Below are 16,931 nucleotides of genomic sequence, written 5' to 3' on the forward strand. Positions count from 1 at the left end.
GTCTTCCAACCCTGATGCTAGTTCCTGAGAGGTGCTTAGCATCCTCCATTCCAGTCGGTTTCAACAGGAGTTGTGGGTGCCCAGCACCTCCCCGAATAAGCTTTCAGGTCTGCTGCTTGTTTGTGTTGTACTGGGTAGGGAAGTGAATGAGGCTTGACATTCCATTGTCTGGAAGCTTAGCTTGGAGAGTCTAAAGAACGTAAAAGTAAAGAGCACCACTGTAACTTGATAAAGCCAAAGGGGGGATAGCTTTACTAGAGTCGATTGACCTGCAGGATTTTTCTGTCTGAAGGACTTGCTTTCTTTATTTGCTGCAGCCCAGCCTATATAGCAATGCTGAGGAGGTTCTCAAATTGTAGTCATATATTTTAGGACCAGTCATTAGCCAGCATTACACAGATGTTTCTCATCACATGACAGCGTACTGAGCCCTAGTCCAAGGCACACCGAAGAGGTTGCCAAGCCTTGCTGTATTTGCTTGTAAGTCCAGTAAGTGCCAGCAGTGTAAGGTGTAAATATTTTATAGTAGCTTACCAAGGGACTAGGGGGTACGCTGTTGAAACAACATCCTTTGGCCCATGGCAATATCATCTGTTTCCTCCCTCCCTCCCCAAGTCACTGTCGTATCTGAGCACCTCATTATCTTTAATATAGTTATCGTCACAACACAATGCCCCTGCAAGGTAGGGAAGTACAGCTAGGGAACATACTCTCAAAGGTGGATGTTTTACCCTCACTGAAGTAGCAGAAATCAGTTGGATCCAGGCTTCAGCCTTTAGGATCTGGCTCTAAATGACTTGCCCGGGGCCACACAGGGCATCCGTAGCAGAGAATTGTACGAGTGACTCCCAAATTTCAGGCTTACAGCCTAACTCCTGGGCTTCCTCACTAGTATGCCTAATAACTAGCAAAACTGACTCCTTCCAACACCGCTGCCCTGTAGACCCAGCCAGCTAGGCAGCTACTGGTTAGACTATGTTCTTTATTGTATGACTGCCTTTATACATTGCTGCAATATAAACTCTTGTGTAGTAGTTGGGGCGGGATTTTAATCCTGAAAGGATTGGAATTCCCATCCAGTACAGCACACCAAGAGGGGGGATGGGTAAAGTCATTAAAAACCTAGCTCTGTGAATTATGCAATGACAAGTTGAAAACCTTATCCCCCTGGAACAATTTTAAAAACAAGCGTATCTTGCAAATAGACTCATAGTTTGGGATCTTAGTCCGCCAGTGGAGACTTTTTAATTAGAGAACGTCAATGAGTGTTATTATGAGGTAATTATCTCTATTCCATTCAAATTAGAGTAATTAATTTTTCTCAGCTCTCGCTCTCTTTTTTTAATTGGTGAAGTATTCTGCACTTGACTTTGAAGCAGGCAGGGGCTGTGGGGGAAGAAGCAAATCTACTTAATATTCCTGGTCTTTGGAGACCAACTGCCAAGTAGGGTATCTTCTTTCAGGATCATTAATGAGAAGAGAATTGCCCTTAAGAAAAGGGAAACTGTTTAGAAGGATACAGTAGCACTGAGCTGTTTCGCCCCTGAACAGCCAATATACATACTGTTCAGCTCGAAGGCAGTTTGTATTAACATAAGGAAATATCTTCCTCTTTGAATCACATAGGTGGTAAAAGGTCTAATCCTGAAGGGATTTGAAATACGTCCATTGACTTCAGTGGGGCCAGGATTTCCCCCAAAGTCTTTATACTTGTGCAAAACTCCCATTTGTTGTCAATGGGAGTTTTGCCTTAGTAAAGACAGAGAATTTATTAAGCAGGCACTTCAGGATTTGGCCCAAGAGAGCTAGAATGGAAAAGAAATACAGGATCATGGTCTATCACTTTTCTCGTGCAGGGTAGTCACCCAGTCTCTGCTGCGCCTTTCCACATACACTAACTAACATCAATACAGATCTAAAGAAAATCTGCCATGTTTAGTTACACCTTTGGGCCAGATTCTGGCTTCAGTCCATGTGCAAATAAATGCAACAATGGAGGATACACATCTGATATCAGATTGTTCCTTCCACTCCAGTGGGTGAAGGTGCTAACACCTGAAGAAGATCATTCTGATACTTTGATTAGACTTGGGTGAACTTTTTCAGATGAAAATTTTGTTCACTGAAAAATGCATATTTGAGACAATCAACACATCTTGCAAACTCATATCAAATTCACTGAATGGTTTAAGCTTGGGGGAAAAAAAGAAGAAAATTTCCAAGAAGGTCAAAATGTTTTGTTTTGACATTTTCAAAATGAAATGTTTTGATGGTTTTTTTAATTCAAAATGTTTATTCATTTAAAATTTTTGCTTCAATTTTATTTTTAATAATCGTAAAATGGTAAGAAAACCTGAAATGAAATGTAACGTTTCAGGTCAAACAGAACATCTTGTTCAACCTGAAATGAAACTTTTTTGGCTTTTGCGTTTTTGCCCCATAACCAATCAATCAGTTATTTGCCCAGCTCTAACTGTAATTGCATGCCCTGTCGCATGTTATTGCTTCCTATACTCTACAAGGATGTTTTACACACACAGTATCCTCTACTTCAGTGACAGTATTTTTATTATTGCCGATCATGTCAGGGAAAGAGGAGGATGTGGCCCTGAAAATATGAGGGAAAGAAAAGGCAAAGATTCGCCATACAAGACATTCCAAGCAGAGTGTGTTCGTAATCACCCCCTCTTCTCTCCAACAGCCTGGCTGTGTAGAAAATGGGTCTGGCAAAATGTTATAAAAGCCATAGACAATCCTGAATAATTTCTGTTAATAATTCCTGGTTTGTAGCATGTTTACTGCAAATATAATACTTGAGCTGTGTGATTGGTCACCTAAATCACATGGCATGTTTGTGTTACCTAATTGCATAGTCATAACTCTTAGAATCAATGCAAACACAGAAAGCAAGTTTCCTATTCACTTTCCACCAATATTTTCAAATACCTGCTGCTTCTATGAACATTGCTGTCAGGAAAATCAATTTACTAAAATATCTGGAAAAAGCAAAAACAGCCAAAGCACATTCCTTTAAAAATTCAAATAGCTTCTTGTGGAAATTGTGTTGCAGTCTTCACCCACCTCTATTCTTCACTATTCATGCATAGAAGTCAATTAGCGGGCCCCATTTTCTACCTGGCTATTGGAGAGAGGAGCGGGTGATTACAAACACACTCTGCTTGGAATGGTCTTGTATGGTCACTTTCCAGGTTTATCTGGGTATCTCTTATTTAATCATCTCCCTGCCATTGTGATGGCCTGGGGCACCTCGGTCCCTCCTAGTCCCTCCCTGTAGCATATCATAATCTAGTCTCCTGTAGGCTGTAATATTTTGGTCTCATTTCAGTTGTTGGGGTTAAGGTGCGGGTGCTGGGTGGTGTTTAGTGACCTGTGATATACAGAAAGTCAGAATAGATGATCTGGTGGTCCCTTCTAGTCTTAAATCCTATGACTCTGAATCCCACCAGATGGAAAGGAGACAAAAACCTTCCCAGGTACTCTAGTTTGGGAGCACACACCCACTCTGTTCAGAGTTTACCTTCCAAGAACCCTAGAACCATGTGCCAAGAAGGAAATGCCATGCACCTGCTCTGTCCAGAATCTTCGTCATTATTCTTCCTGATGAGATGCATCCTCAGAGTTCTCTCCTACTCAAAAATTAGGGCCTGTGTAATATCCGAAAAGATAAATCCTTTTAAGACTTCATGATCTAACCCCAGCCTAATCTAATTTGTAATCCACCTTTTATCTGACATCAGTCTATAATTTTGCCCAGAACTACTGGTTGTGCAATCTGTTTGTTTTAAGAGCATGACGAGGGGGGAATCTCTAAAACACTCTAAAGTGGGTTCCAAATTTACACAAACTATTAATCTTAATCTAGGCTGGACAGAGGACTATGTTTTCATCAGTGAAATCTTTCAAAGGTCAGAAGTATCATGAACTCAAGCAGCAGTGCATCAAACAAAGACGACTCTTTGAAGATCCTGAGTTTCCGGCATCGGATGAATCCCTTTTCTACAACAGGTGCCCCCCTGGAAGAGTGGAATGGAAGCGGCCAAAGGTAATTTACACCATTCGTGATGAATGGAGCCCAGTTTGTGCTACTCATCTGCAAGGTTAATAGAATCCTTTTAATTCCTATTTACCCTTCAGGGGTAAAATATAATTTACAAAACAATTCTTCTCCTCCCTGTCCTGCACCTCCTGCCCCCATTTATTTCATACAGTTGTAAGGTAGAGACAACAGACTTCCTGCATCAAATTGCTGTCCAGACTACAATAATGCCTTAGTATAGAAAGACACAATGTAAACTAAATGCTGTGCATGACTAATTGTGTTTTTATGGTTGATAACTCTCTAATATAAAACCAGAAATATGAGGTGACTATAATCTTAGTTCCATTTAAATCAATATTCTCTGAATTCACTGAAAACACTCTATCTGTAACAGATCACTCAATACAGTAGTATGTTCTTGGAGTAAAATATTAATTACCTGGGTCAGTCTGCAGAGAAGTCCCTTTTTGGACTACTGTGCTGACAGAAGTAGTACAATATGTGACAGACTTGGTCAATCATGGTTTCAATTTGTGATGTATTGAAAACTTTACCAAAATTACAAGCAATTACTTCTAAGTTTGTAAGGGGTTTTCTGGTCCTCCTTTCAGGCTAGGGGGCTCTGTAGGGAAATGTGCCAGCTTACAGGAAGGTGGCATGATTTGTGCCTCTCTGCCTTAGGGAACAGCCTGCTTTCTCTCTCTCTGTTTTTGATTCTTGTGTGTAAGGTTCTGGATTTTAAAAAGAAAGTAGTGTTATGTTGCAACTTTCCAGCAAGAGTATTTTATATAACATCTGTTTGTGTGCCACGAACATAACACACTTCATTATCTGTCACTTCTGGAATCCCCATACATCATAAGAATTGCCATACAGCATTCGATTCTATATCTGTTTCTATACCATAATATAGAAGTCTTAGTAGCTGAGTATCTTCCAGTAATGCATTAAGCAACATGACTACACATCTGTCACATGTTGTTTCTCTCATCCTCTCCTCAGAGGGAAAAGCGTGTGTAGAGGAGTGTCTTTTTTTGGTAAGGTATTATTTTTATTATAAATATACTTGTTGCTATGTGCTTATATTAGAGAAGGCAAGGTCAAAAAATGGCCGTTGCACATTGTGGAAGACGGTGAGGTTTATGATAGTCTTTAGTTCTTGGAGGAGTGAATTCCACAGTCTCAGGCTACCTCTGGAGAAGTTCTGTCTCCTGCACAGACAAGCTTTACTCTTCTTCTAGAGAGTTCCATTGTGCCAGAGTAGCACATCTGTTGACTATGGTCTTTGTCCCAAAGCTTTAGATGATCTTTTTGTTACTCTGGGCCAAGGGCCCAGGCCATGAAGTACTTTGAAGATAAGGACTGAGACCCAGGGTCCATCTAATCCAGGGTCCTGTTTCTGACAGTGTCCAGTACTACATTTTTTCAAAGGAAGGTGCAGCCCCCTACAGAAAATTTGGTAGAAAATTTTATTTATGCACATGCATACACACACCTTTTTTTTTTTTAACTTTCCGACGGAATTGAAATGTATTTTTCCCACTAGAGAATTTTACAGGGTGGTTCAAATAACCTGTAGAAAAGAACTCTACTATGTTCTTAATATAACTCTCTAGGTGTGTGGGTTTTTTAGAGAAATGTCTCTCAAGCCCCATTAAGTTCTATAGGGAAAATACCCCTAGTGGAAAGTTATAGAATAATCTGTCCAAAAGGGGAAATTTCCTCCTAACACCAGGTGGTTAGCTAGCTGATTTATACACTGAAGCATGGTAGTTCATACAGCTTATTTCTCAGGGATGGTGGAGGGGTCAAAGGAATAGGAATGAGGAGAGACATCATCTCATCAGCTGGGGTATATGCATCCCACAGTATTCTTGTCAGCAAGTTAAGGAAGTATGGGCTGGATGAATGCACTATCAGGTGGGTAGAAAGCTGGCTAGATTGTCGGGCTCAACAGGTAGTGATCAATGGCTCCATGTCTAGTTGGCAGCCGGTATCAAGTGGAGTGCCCCAAGGGTCGGTCCTGGGGCCGGTTTTGTTCAATATCTTCATAAATGATCTGGAGGATGGTGTGGATTGCACTCTCAGCAAATTTGCGGATGATACTAAACTGGGAGGAGTGGTAGATACGCTGGAGGGGAGGGATAGGATACAGAAGGACCTAGACAAATTGGAGGATTGGGCCAAAAGAAATCTGATGAGGTTCAATAAGGATAAGTGCAGGGTCCTGCACTTAGGACGGAAGAATCCAATGCACCGCTACAGACTAGGGACAGAATGGCTAGGCAGCAGTTCTGCGGAAAAGGACCTAGGGGTGACAGTGGACGAGAAGCTGGATATGAGTCAGCAGTGTGCCCTTGTTGCCAAGAAGGCCAATGGCATTTTGGAATGTATAAGTAGGGGCATAGCGAGCAGATCGAGGGACGTGATCGTTCCCCTCTATTCAACATTGGTGAGGCCTCATCTGGAGTACTGTGTCCAGTTTTGGGCCCCACACTACAAGAAGGATGTGGATAAATTGGAGAGAGTCCAGCGAAGGGCAACAAAAATGATTAGGGGTCTAGAACACATGACTTATGAGGAGAGGCTGAGGGAGCTGGGATTGTTTAGCCTGCAGAAGAGAAGAATGAGGGGGGATTTGATAGCTGCTTTCAACTACCTGAAAGGGGGTTCCAAAGAGGATGGCTCTAGACTGTTCTCAATGGTAGCAGATGACAGAACGAGGAGTAATGGTCTCAAATTGCAGTGGGGGAGGTTTAGATTGGATATTAGGAAAAACTTTTTCACTAAGAGGGTGGTGAAACACTGGAATGCGTTACCTAGGGAGGTGGTAGAATCTCCTTCCTTAGAGGTTTTTAAGGTCAGGCTTGACAAAGCCCTGGCTGGGATGATTTAACTGGGAATTGGTCCTGCTTCGAGCAGGGGGTTGGACTAGATGACCTTCAGGGGTCCCTTCCAACCCTGATATTCTATGATTCTATGGGGCAGCAGGTAGCCAGGAGCTAGTGGTATCACCATAGTCTATAATCTCACTATAGGAACAATGCTGAAAGCTTCCGAGCACCCTCAACTCCCATTGACTTCAGAACACGTGGAGAGTGCTCAGCAGCCTGCAGCAGCTTCCCCTCATTGGTACATAGCAAATCCCTTTGCTTCAAAGTACCACCCTCTCCTAGAGAACTGATCTGGGCTTCAATTAAAAGAGCTGCATCCTGACTCTCTGCAAAACCTTAAGAATCTGTGGAATTCTCAAGGACACAGCTGGGTTCCAAAGAATGGTGTTCACTAACTAGCTACAAGCAAACAAAGCCTCGCTCCAGACATACACTGCTGTTCCGCTGGCTGCTGCAATAGGAAATAGGAGGCTTGCTGTAGGGCTCACACTACTGAAAGGGATACTGCTCTACAGAGAGGTGCCTGAGAAATCGCAGAGAATCCATCTCTATAATGGAGTAGAATGGGTCTGACGGGAAATGAAATGGAAAGGAAGGGGGCTGCAATACTGTGGTAGAGGGGACGCCACCCCCAAAGGGGGCTTGTGGAGTCTTCCCTCTCCTCTGAGCCTTCTGAAGTTGGGTGTAAAAATGTCAGCAGGCCGCTTTCTCATCCCTCCTGCTGATATATGTCTCAGGTTCAGCACTATCAGGGCCCCTGGAAAAAATATTAGCCTGAGCAAATGGGGGTTTTCTTTTTTCTTTACGGATTATGGAGACCGGGACAACGTCCTGGCTGTACTGAGGTTGATAGAAGCTTTGCCATGGATTTCCATAGGGACGGGACTTCACTTGAGCCTTAGATGTTTTTAAAAGGGCGACTGTTGCCTGACAGTTTGCAATTAACACAGAAAAAATAATGGAGTCCTTGTGGCACCTTAGAGACTAACAAATTTATTTGGGCATAAGCTTATATTATGTGCTATAATATATATTCTTCTTACTGTATTTTTCACTCCATGCATCTGATGAAGTGGGTTTTAGCCCACGAAAGCTTATGACCAAATAAATTTGTTCGTTTCTAAGGTGCCACAAGGACTCCTCCTTATTTTGGTGATACAGACTAACACGGCTACCACTCTGAAACCAATTAATACAGAGACATTTGTACTGATGACTGCTCCTAGGCTATTTTATTAGTATCTGCCTTAATAATAATCTGCCTTAATAGGAACCAAATGTCACATTGTTCTCTTCTAGCTGCTGCTGACATGCTGTATGGTTTGAAGGAGTACTTGCGGCACCTTAGAGACTAACAAATTTATTTGAGCATAAGCTTTCGTCATCAGCCACACTATCAGAGGCTCGTTCACCTGCACATCTTCCAATGTGATATATGCCATCATGTGTCTCTGCCATGTACGTAGGTCAAACTGGACAGTCTCTACGTAAAAGAATAAATGGACACAAATCAGACGTCAAGAATTATAACATTCAAAAACCAGTTGGAGAACATTTCAATCTCTTTGGTCACTCAATTACAGACCTAAAGTTGCAATTCTTCAACAAAAAACTTCAAAAACAGACTCCAACGAGAGACTGCTGAATTGGAATTAATTTGCAAACTGGATACAATTAACTTAGGCTTGAATAGAGACTGGGCCTGGATGGGTCATTACACAAAGTAAAACTATTTCCCCATGTTTATTCCCCCCTCCCCCTCCCCCGCCCCCATTGCTCAGACATTCTTGTCAACTGCTGGAAATGGCCCACCTTGATTATCACTACAAAAGGGTTCCCCCCCCACACTCTCCTGCTGATAATAGCTCACCTTCAGTGATCACTCTCCTTACAGTGTGTATGGTAACACCCATTGTTTCATGTTCTCTATGTATATAAATCTCCCCACTGTATTTTCCACTGAATGCATCCGAAGAAGTGAGCTGTAGCTCACGAAAGCTTATACTCAAATAAATTTGTTAGTCTCTAAGATGCCACAAGTCCTCCTTTTCTTTTTGCGGATACAGACTAACATGGCTGCTACTCTGAAACCTGTATGGTTTGAGTTGCTGATATTATTTTATTTGGGTTCGTTAGTCAGTTTGCAGTGGGGGTTATGGTTTGTTAATTTTGCATTCCTGAAACTATTCAGAGTAGGACATGAGCAAATAATTCAGAGGGAATTAAAATAATTTTCAACTCTGCTGAACCATATGGCTTTCCAATGGAAAATGTAATTAGGTTATATTTGGACAGATACTGGGCAGCGGAGTGTGGAAACTCTGTAGTTGGATCCATTTAGTGTTTTCATCCTTAAGTGCAATAAGTTTGGTGCAGAGGTTCCAAGGATTTATTCAGTGTTCTCCTGTTTATTGGGGGTTTCCCCTCTTCTCTGAAAAGGAGAGAAGGGAAATGCTATGAAAGCACTGACTGAAACACAAAGAAATGAATTAATACAAAGAGGACAATGCTTCAGTGTCCAGAGGGATGGGAACGGAATCATTCTGTTTCCTTGGAGGTGAGCAAAAGATCTGATAACGATCCAGGGGAAGGCTTTGTACTGCACTTCCTAGGGGACACAGCATGGGAGTTGGAGCTCAAAGGTGCTTTAAGCCACCTTTTGCACTGGCCTGTGGGTCACTGTGGTGGTTGGCAAAAGTTAGCACAGCCCCAAGGGGCTAGTCCAAACCTTGCATGGCTGCCCATGAGCTGCTCCTGAGCAGAGACTAGCTAAAACACATCGTGCCTTTTCAGCCTTTATGACAGGTGGGGGGTCTGCACAGGAGGGCAGTGTAGATCTGCTCGAGTTGTTCCTATGTTGCCTCTGCACTGGAGAAATTCCTCAAGGGCCCTGTTTCTACCCACTGCCACAGCGGACAGAATCTGCTTTGCACCAGCTAAAACACAAAGTTTTCTCTTCCACTGCTTCCAAGTGGCCTCCTGTCTACCGTGTGGGATGACTCCAGTTCTCCACATTCTCACCATAAAGTAACACACAGAACACCCGACTTCCCTTGTATAAGTAGGGGCATAGCAAGCAGATCGAGGGACGTGATCGTCCCCCTCTATTCAACATTGGTGAGGCCTCATCTGGAGTACTGTGTCCAGTTTTGGGCCCCACACTACAAGAAGGATGTGGATAAATTGGAGAGAGTCCAGCGAAGGGCAACAAAAATGATTAGGGGTCTAGAACACATGACTTATGAGGAGAGGCTGAGGGAGCTGGGATTGTTTAGCCTGCAGAAGAGAAGAATGAGGGGGGATTTGATAGCTGCTTTCAACTACCTGAAAGGGGGTTCCAAAGAGGATGGCTCTAGACTGTTCTCAATGGTAGCAGATGACAGAACGAGGAGTAATGGCCTCAAGTTGCAGTGGGGGAGGTTTAGATTGGATATTAGGAAAAACTTTTTCACTAAGAGGGTGGTGAAACACTGGAATGCGTTACCTAGGGAGCTGGTAGAATCTCCTTCCTTGGAGGTTTTTAAGGTCAGGCTTGACAAAGCCCTGGCTGGGATGATTTAACTGGGAATTGGTCCTGCTTCGAGCAGGGGGTTGGACTAGATGACCTTCAGGGGTCCCTTCCAACCCTGATATTCTATGATTCTATGATTCCCTCTTCACAGAGAGCTTCTCCCTAGATCCCTTCTTAGAGCAGGGTGACTCTGCAATCGGGGGATGTGATTGCAACGTGTGTGGCCATTAATCTAGCTAGCAGGGGTACCAATAGCAGAGGCACTTGATGCGACAGCAAAGGCTTCAGCGTGGCTGTATGAGCCGGCCTGGCACACTGGGTAATTACTCAGGTGGCTAGTCCGCACTGAAGTCTCTACTGCTGTGGCTTCCCTGCTGTCAGTACATGAACCAGCTAGATTCAAGCTAGCTCAGGCATGTCTGCATGTGCAGGTAAACCCCTTGATTGCCATGTAGAGATACCTTAGCAAGAGACATGGGCCTGCAGCCTGAGCACAGGACAGGGAGCTAGGAACACCTGACTTCTGAACCTGGCTTTGACACTGACTTCCTCCATGGCCTTGGGCAAATCACATCAACTCCCTGCTTCAGTTTCCCCATCCCTAAAACATGGCTAATAATACCTACACCCCAGGGGTGTGGTAAGGCTGAATTTGCCAACATTTGTACAGTGCTTTGGCTGTGAAAAGAGCCATGTAAGTTCTAAGTAGTAATAGCTTTACTCTCAAGTCCTGGCTCTGTCTAGACATGCAAACATGACTGCCAGCCTGGTGTTCTATTTTTAGCATGCATTAATGCTAACCCCTTGCTTAATCCCTAAAACACTGGCACTTTCTAAGCAAAATTAATGCTAAGGAGGCCATGTCTATGGAGATATCTCTGCAGAGGTTTTGCTCTGATCTGCTAAAAATAGGCCTTCTAATGTGGCATTTTCCCCATCACTTTCTTCCTCACATCAGCACCTGAGAGATTAATGTGTGCTGTTTGTAAAACCCTGTCAGATTAGCAACAGTACCAGGCTACCCTGATTGCCATTAGTAACCTGTTTTTTAAAACATCCCTTGGGACGCAGAAGAAAGCCAATATGGTCTTGTTAAGTGTTATACCTGAGGATGAAGAATTTGATGAGATGAAAGGCACCATGTATCACACTGCAACTCCTCTGGTGACGGCTGGAACTCACAGCAGCATATTTACAAAGAGAGAGAGAGAGCTGGGGTTTCTATACAAAGGTTCCCCAGCCAATCAGCCATCTAGGGCCAAAAGGGCAAGTCTGTTCAATGCACTGTGCATTGGGTTTTTGCATTACTTGCGTGCAGAAGTGGCACTATGTCAGTGCAGCTCCTTTGGCTGAGTTACCGAAGTCTTCAAATTGTAGTTTAAAGACTTCAAGTTACAGAGAATTCACCATTAATGCTAGTTTAAACCTGCAAGTGACCCATGCCCCATGCTGAGGAAGGCCAAACCCCCCAGGGTCTCTGCCAATCTGACTTGGGGGAAAATTCCTTCCTGACGCCAAATATGGCAATGAGTTAGACCCTGATTATGTGGGCAAGACTCACAAGTGTCTTAATGGGCAGCAGGTTTAAAACAAACAAAAGAAAGTATTTTTTCATATAGCGTACAGTCAACCAGTTGAACTCCTTGCCAGAGGATGTTATGAAGGCCAAGACTATAACAAGGTTTAAAAAAGAACTAGATAAGTTCATGGAGGATAGGTCCATCAATGGCTATTAGCCAGGATGGGCAGGGATGGTGTCCCTAGCCTCTGTTTGCCAGAAGCTGGGAATGGTCGACCAGGGATGGATCACTTGATGATTACCAGTTCTGTTCATTCCCTCTGGGGCACCTGGCATTGGCAGGTGACAGGATAGACAGGATACTGGGCTAGATGGACCTTTGGTCTGACCCAGTAGGGCTGTTCTTATGTTAAGGCAGATACCTGGGAAAGAATTCTCTGGAGTAACTCAAAGCCTTCCCCATTAAGTGTCCCAACCATTGCTCATGCTGTAATGCAGTACTTGGTTGGTGGTGGGCAGCCACTGCACGAGAAAGGTCTAACTCTACTTGGCGTATCTAGCACTTTGTTCTCTACAGTGCATTGGTGCAGCATGGTCTGCTGACTGAGCATATCCTTGCCTTTGAAGAAAGCAGGCCAATCAACAGCTCCAGTTCCACTGACATCAACAGGATTTCTGGGCACTTGCTGCTTTTGAAAATCAGAATAGATCACCCTGTCATCTGCAAAATGGGGATATTAATACTTCATGGGGGAACTGATGCATAAGCAGTGAGGGTTCAGCTGTGCTTTTGAGGCACAGCCCTGCATTGGGAGCAAAGCAGAGACACAGTGCCACCAGGGGATCTGTGGGAGGCATTTTAAATGCCTTCCAGAGTTCCCCAGCAGGCAAGGAGCATGCTTCCTTTTACACCTCTTGATGGCATGAAGCTTGCTCCCTCCCTCCCCACTCTTGCTCCAGCGCTGTTCCATGAGACAGTGTAGTGGGGAACCAGGGCCATTGACCCATGTGCTGCCTTAGGGGTGCCATGAGAGTGTAGGCTCTGCAGTTCGGGTTGCCTCTTACGTGGGCCATGCACGGCTGGGGAAGCTGCTTGTTCCCTTCCCAAAATCAGGGCCTGGCAGGCACCGGCCCTGAATGTACGGAAGTGTAAGCAGTGTCAGGATGAGCTCCACCCTGACATCTGGTGGTGAGGTGTGGCAAGTTGTGGAAAAGAACTTCAGGGGCTGATCTCATTTGCATAGGCACACCCACCCCGCCTAGAATGAGACCATAGCTGCCCAAATGGTCACTTTGGCTGCTGTGGGATCCCCAGTGTCTCTGTTATTGGGGCAGGAAGAATAAATTGTTATTATCCTGATTATGGGAACTGTGCTTGGAACTGTATGTGGCCTTTTGTTATGATGGAGGGATTCACCATCAACTAAGTAGCACTCGCTAGGCAAGGGTCATGGGTTCCAAAACTCTGTGAATGGAGAGAGGCTGGGGACAAGTATTAATACTTGATGGCATGGGCCCCGGGGTGAAGGCCTTACATGCTAATTGCACTTCCTCCTCTCTCCACTGTAGAATATCAGAGCTAATTTTGATTTCATTAGAAGTCTAGTTATAGGCTGCTGAGCTCACTTTGGGCTAACAGTGCACCAGCACTGGGGCTCCCCTACTACAAGCTGAATTCACCTAAGAGCTGAAATCACTGAGTGTTGTGTTAAGTAGTGGGGGAGCCTGAAGATATATTGTGGAGCAGTTTGCGGGACGGCTGGAGTGCCTTGGGGACAGGCTGGTGAAGCAGTTCGTGGATGGCAGGAGCTGCTTGTGGGCCGCGGAGCTGAGCGAAGGAGTTCATGGGGCGGCTGGCGGAGCGGAGCGCAGCTGAGCGAAGGAGTTTGTGGGGCGGCTGGCGGAGCGGAGCACAGCTATGGGGCGGTCAGCTTCAGATCATGTAAGGTGCCTCTTACTCCCGTCCCATCTCCGCCCAGGTTGGGAGGTAAAGCTCCACAGATAAACTTTCGAACTCTGCGGCTGCCCTGACCAGGGACAGAGACTTTTGGGTCATTGGACTTTTGGGACTTTGGGTGATTTGGGGTTGCTGGACTCAAGAACCAAAGGGAAAAGGGCATGCCCCAATTTGCTTGGGGTGGGTTTTTTTTTGCTCATGGGTTGTGTTATGAATCCTGTTGGTGGTGTTTCCCCAACATAATGCCACATTGTTTCTCTCTGTTATTAAAAGGCTTTTGCTACACTCAGACTATGTGCTTGAAGGAGGGGAAGTATTGCCTCTTGGAGGCGCCCAGCGTGGGTGGTATATAGTTGTCCCAGGTCACTGGGTGGGGGCTCGAGCCGGTTTTGCATTGTGTTATTGGAATGGATCCCCTAGATATTGAACCCGGCCCTTGTTGCTGCCAACTCTGACGGGCAGAAGGGTTACAGAAGTGTGCTGAGATCCTGGAATGGAAGGGGCTGTCTGTGTGCTCGGAGAGCTGGTTGGAACATGCCAGTTGTCTTTCACAGGGAATTTTGACTTTTTTTTTTTTCAAAATGTCTTGCAAATTTGGGGGATTATTTTTACAAAATTGAAACCAAACCTCTTTACTGAAAATAAGGGGAGGGGAACCTGACTGAAACAAACGTTCTGAGAAAATCTTTGATTTTATTTTTTAAAGAAAAATCTAGCTTCCATTAAAAAAAAAATCAAAGAGAAAAATGTCCATCTAGTAGTATTCAAATCAACCCCTCCCGTTCAGTTTACCTGGAGTTTCCATTCTCCCTGCCAGCTTTTGAAGCATGGGGTAGAGTTAGAGGGAAGCATGAGCGTCCTCTGTGGGAAGCATTCGACTAACCCAGAGAATTACAGGGATTCTCTTCCCAGCCTCCTACTGGTAGTATGGTGTGTCCTCAGCTCTGTACCCACACTAACCCATTGCTGTTGGATGGAAATGCTGCCTACTCTTGGCGGTTATGGTCAGCACCAATCTCTAATGAACAGTTGGCACTTCACGTCTAATGAAAACACCAATGGACGCTGCAATTGGCCTGAGGGGGAGATTTAGGATTTTTAATTATTTAAACTAAAGTTGAGAAAGTTTAAGGCATCATCATCAGAGGCTTTCCTGTCAAAGGATATTAAATCCCAATTCTATCTTTGTCAGTGGTAAGCAGATAATAATGATGATTCCCCTGCTAAGAGAGAACATCCTTGATTATACATAGGATTTCCTTTCCGAATTATTTGTGGGGGAAAGTGATAGTCTGAGCCTCCAGAATGAGAAACTATAATTTGCTTCTCTGGGTTTCCCCAGTTGACCCTTTCTCAGGCCTAGCAGCTTACTGTGTGGTTGTAAACAGTGTTTTTGCTTTGCTCTGCACAGCAATGAATAGAATATAATCTGTGCCTTAGCACACTATAAAGACAGTGTGGGTTCTTTTCCTGGAAGATAACACAGAAACACTCCTGCTGGGAATGTTGCCGTGATGTTATTTGCCATCTCTCAAGAAACTGTGAGTCCCAGAGACAAAACAACACAATGGATTCATTTTCCCTCTCTTTTATTAAATACACATTAACGCCATCATGTCCAGGGTCAGATATTTAGCTACGAGGCTGGGGACTGCATAAACATGGTTCACTATTTGGGTCTCCTAGGTTTTTAAAAAGCTGCTGTCTTGTTTATGGCCCCAGTTCTCTACAACCCCAACTTGATATGGGTGAAATTCCAGTGCTTTCAGGGGGGTTACAACAACATACTACTGGTGTCAGAGAAGGGAAAGCCAGGCCCCGTGTGTTCAAAGTTCTGTACAGACACCAGGTACTCAGGTAGGCATGGTAAGTATTGTCCCTATTTTACAGACTGGCAAACTCAGGCAGAGAGGTGAAGTGACTTGCCCAAAGCTCTACAGCAAGCAAACAGCAGAGGTGGCATTAGAACTTGGGAGTTCTGGCTCTCCGTCCCAGTGCTCATTTTCTCAGGATTATGCTGGTCCTTGTAACTGCGCTGGAAGGGCTCTCAGTCATCCTAGCAACTAGTGAATAAAACCTCTGGCCCGTTGTGAGTGCTGACTTGGGCATTTGAAGCCCCTCCTGTTGTCAAGACTGGTTTTGGAGGAACATTACAGAGCTCCCTTTGAGGAAACAGTAGGCTTAGTGTTCTGACAGCAATTTGTCCCCCATGTGCCCTTTGTTTACAAAACACCTTGTCAGCTCTAAAGTTGGTGGAAGGAATTTAGCCCTTCCTCCTCTTCCTGTCTGTTTCATGTGAGCATGTGGGAAAGGGCCCTGATCTGAAAGATGGATTCAGAGCTGGCAGACTCCCAAAGCTTCCCATCTGTCTGCACTGACCTAACAATACCAGATAGGTTCAGAAAACACATCACTGCAAAGCCTCAAGCAATGGAAGTGCTTTTAATTGTTTTTAGTGACAGTCCCCTAAGAGCATCTGCATTTCACCTTTGAAAGTTGTGGTCAGCTAATGTGCAAATTAATACAAACAGCTAAGCCCCAAATGATGCCTCATTCGCATGTGTTGAACTATAAGCACATGCGGAATAGACAACTCTGGCATCGTGGATGTGTATTTCTAAATAAGCTCAGCTGAACTTTCATAGTGTTCAGGAATCTTTTTTATCTGGATCACAGGCCTGTTTTCTTTCAGCACATGGAGGCGTTGGAGAGAATATCAAATGTGGCCTGGGAATGCATATTGCTGTACGAAACCCAACCTCTACCAGTTTATGGTTCTTTTCTTCTTCTTCTTACTGGGGTACTCTGGTACTGAAATAAGGAGGAAATGGACTGCATTGAAGTAAAGGGGGGAAAGGACATCAGAGGACTTTAACATGCACTAATCTAATGTAAAGTTCCGGTGACTGCTTTTCCTTGCATCACAGGGGTCATAATGCTTCACACAATGATTGTTGTCCTGCACAAATGATATATGAAACATTGAGACT

At 44.3% G+C, this 16,931-nt stretch overlaps 1 protein-coding gene across 2 annotated transcripts in view; it reads left to right on the top strand.

The window, feature by feature from the left end:
• The first annotated feature begins 3,898 nt into the window (after positions 1–3,898).
• Positions 3,899–16,931, top strand: part of CAPN6 (calpain 6) — a 77,379-nt gene continuing 64,346 nt past the window's right edge. For both annotated transcript variants that reach the window (XM_077826570.1, XM_077826571.1), the window contains exon 1: positions 3,899–4,063. In XM_077826570.1, coding sequence (XP_077682696.1) covers positions 3,899–4,063 — 165 coding nt within the window. The remainder of the gene's footprint in view (positions 4,064–16,931) is intronic.

The sequence above is a fragment of the Eretmochelys imbricata genome, chromosome 9, assembly GCF_965152235.1.
Source record: "Eretmochelys imbricata isolate rEreImb1 chromosome 9, rEreImb1.hap1, whole genome shotgun sequence".
NCBI classification, from domain to species: Eukaryota; Metazoa; Chordata; order Testudines; family Cheloniidae; genus Eretmochelys; species Eretmochelys imbricata.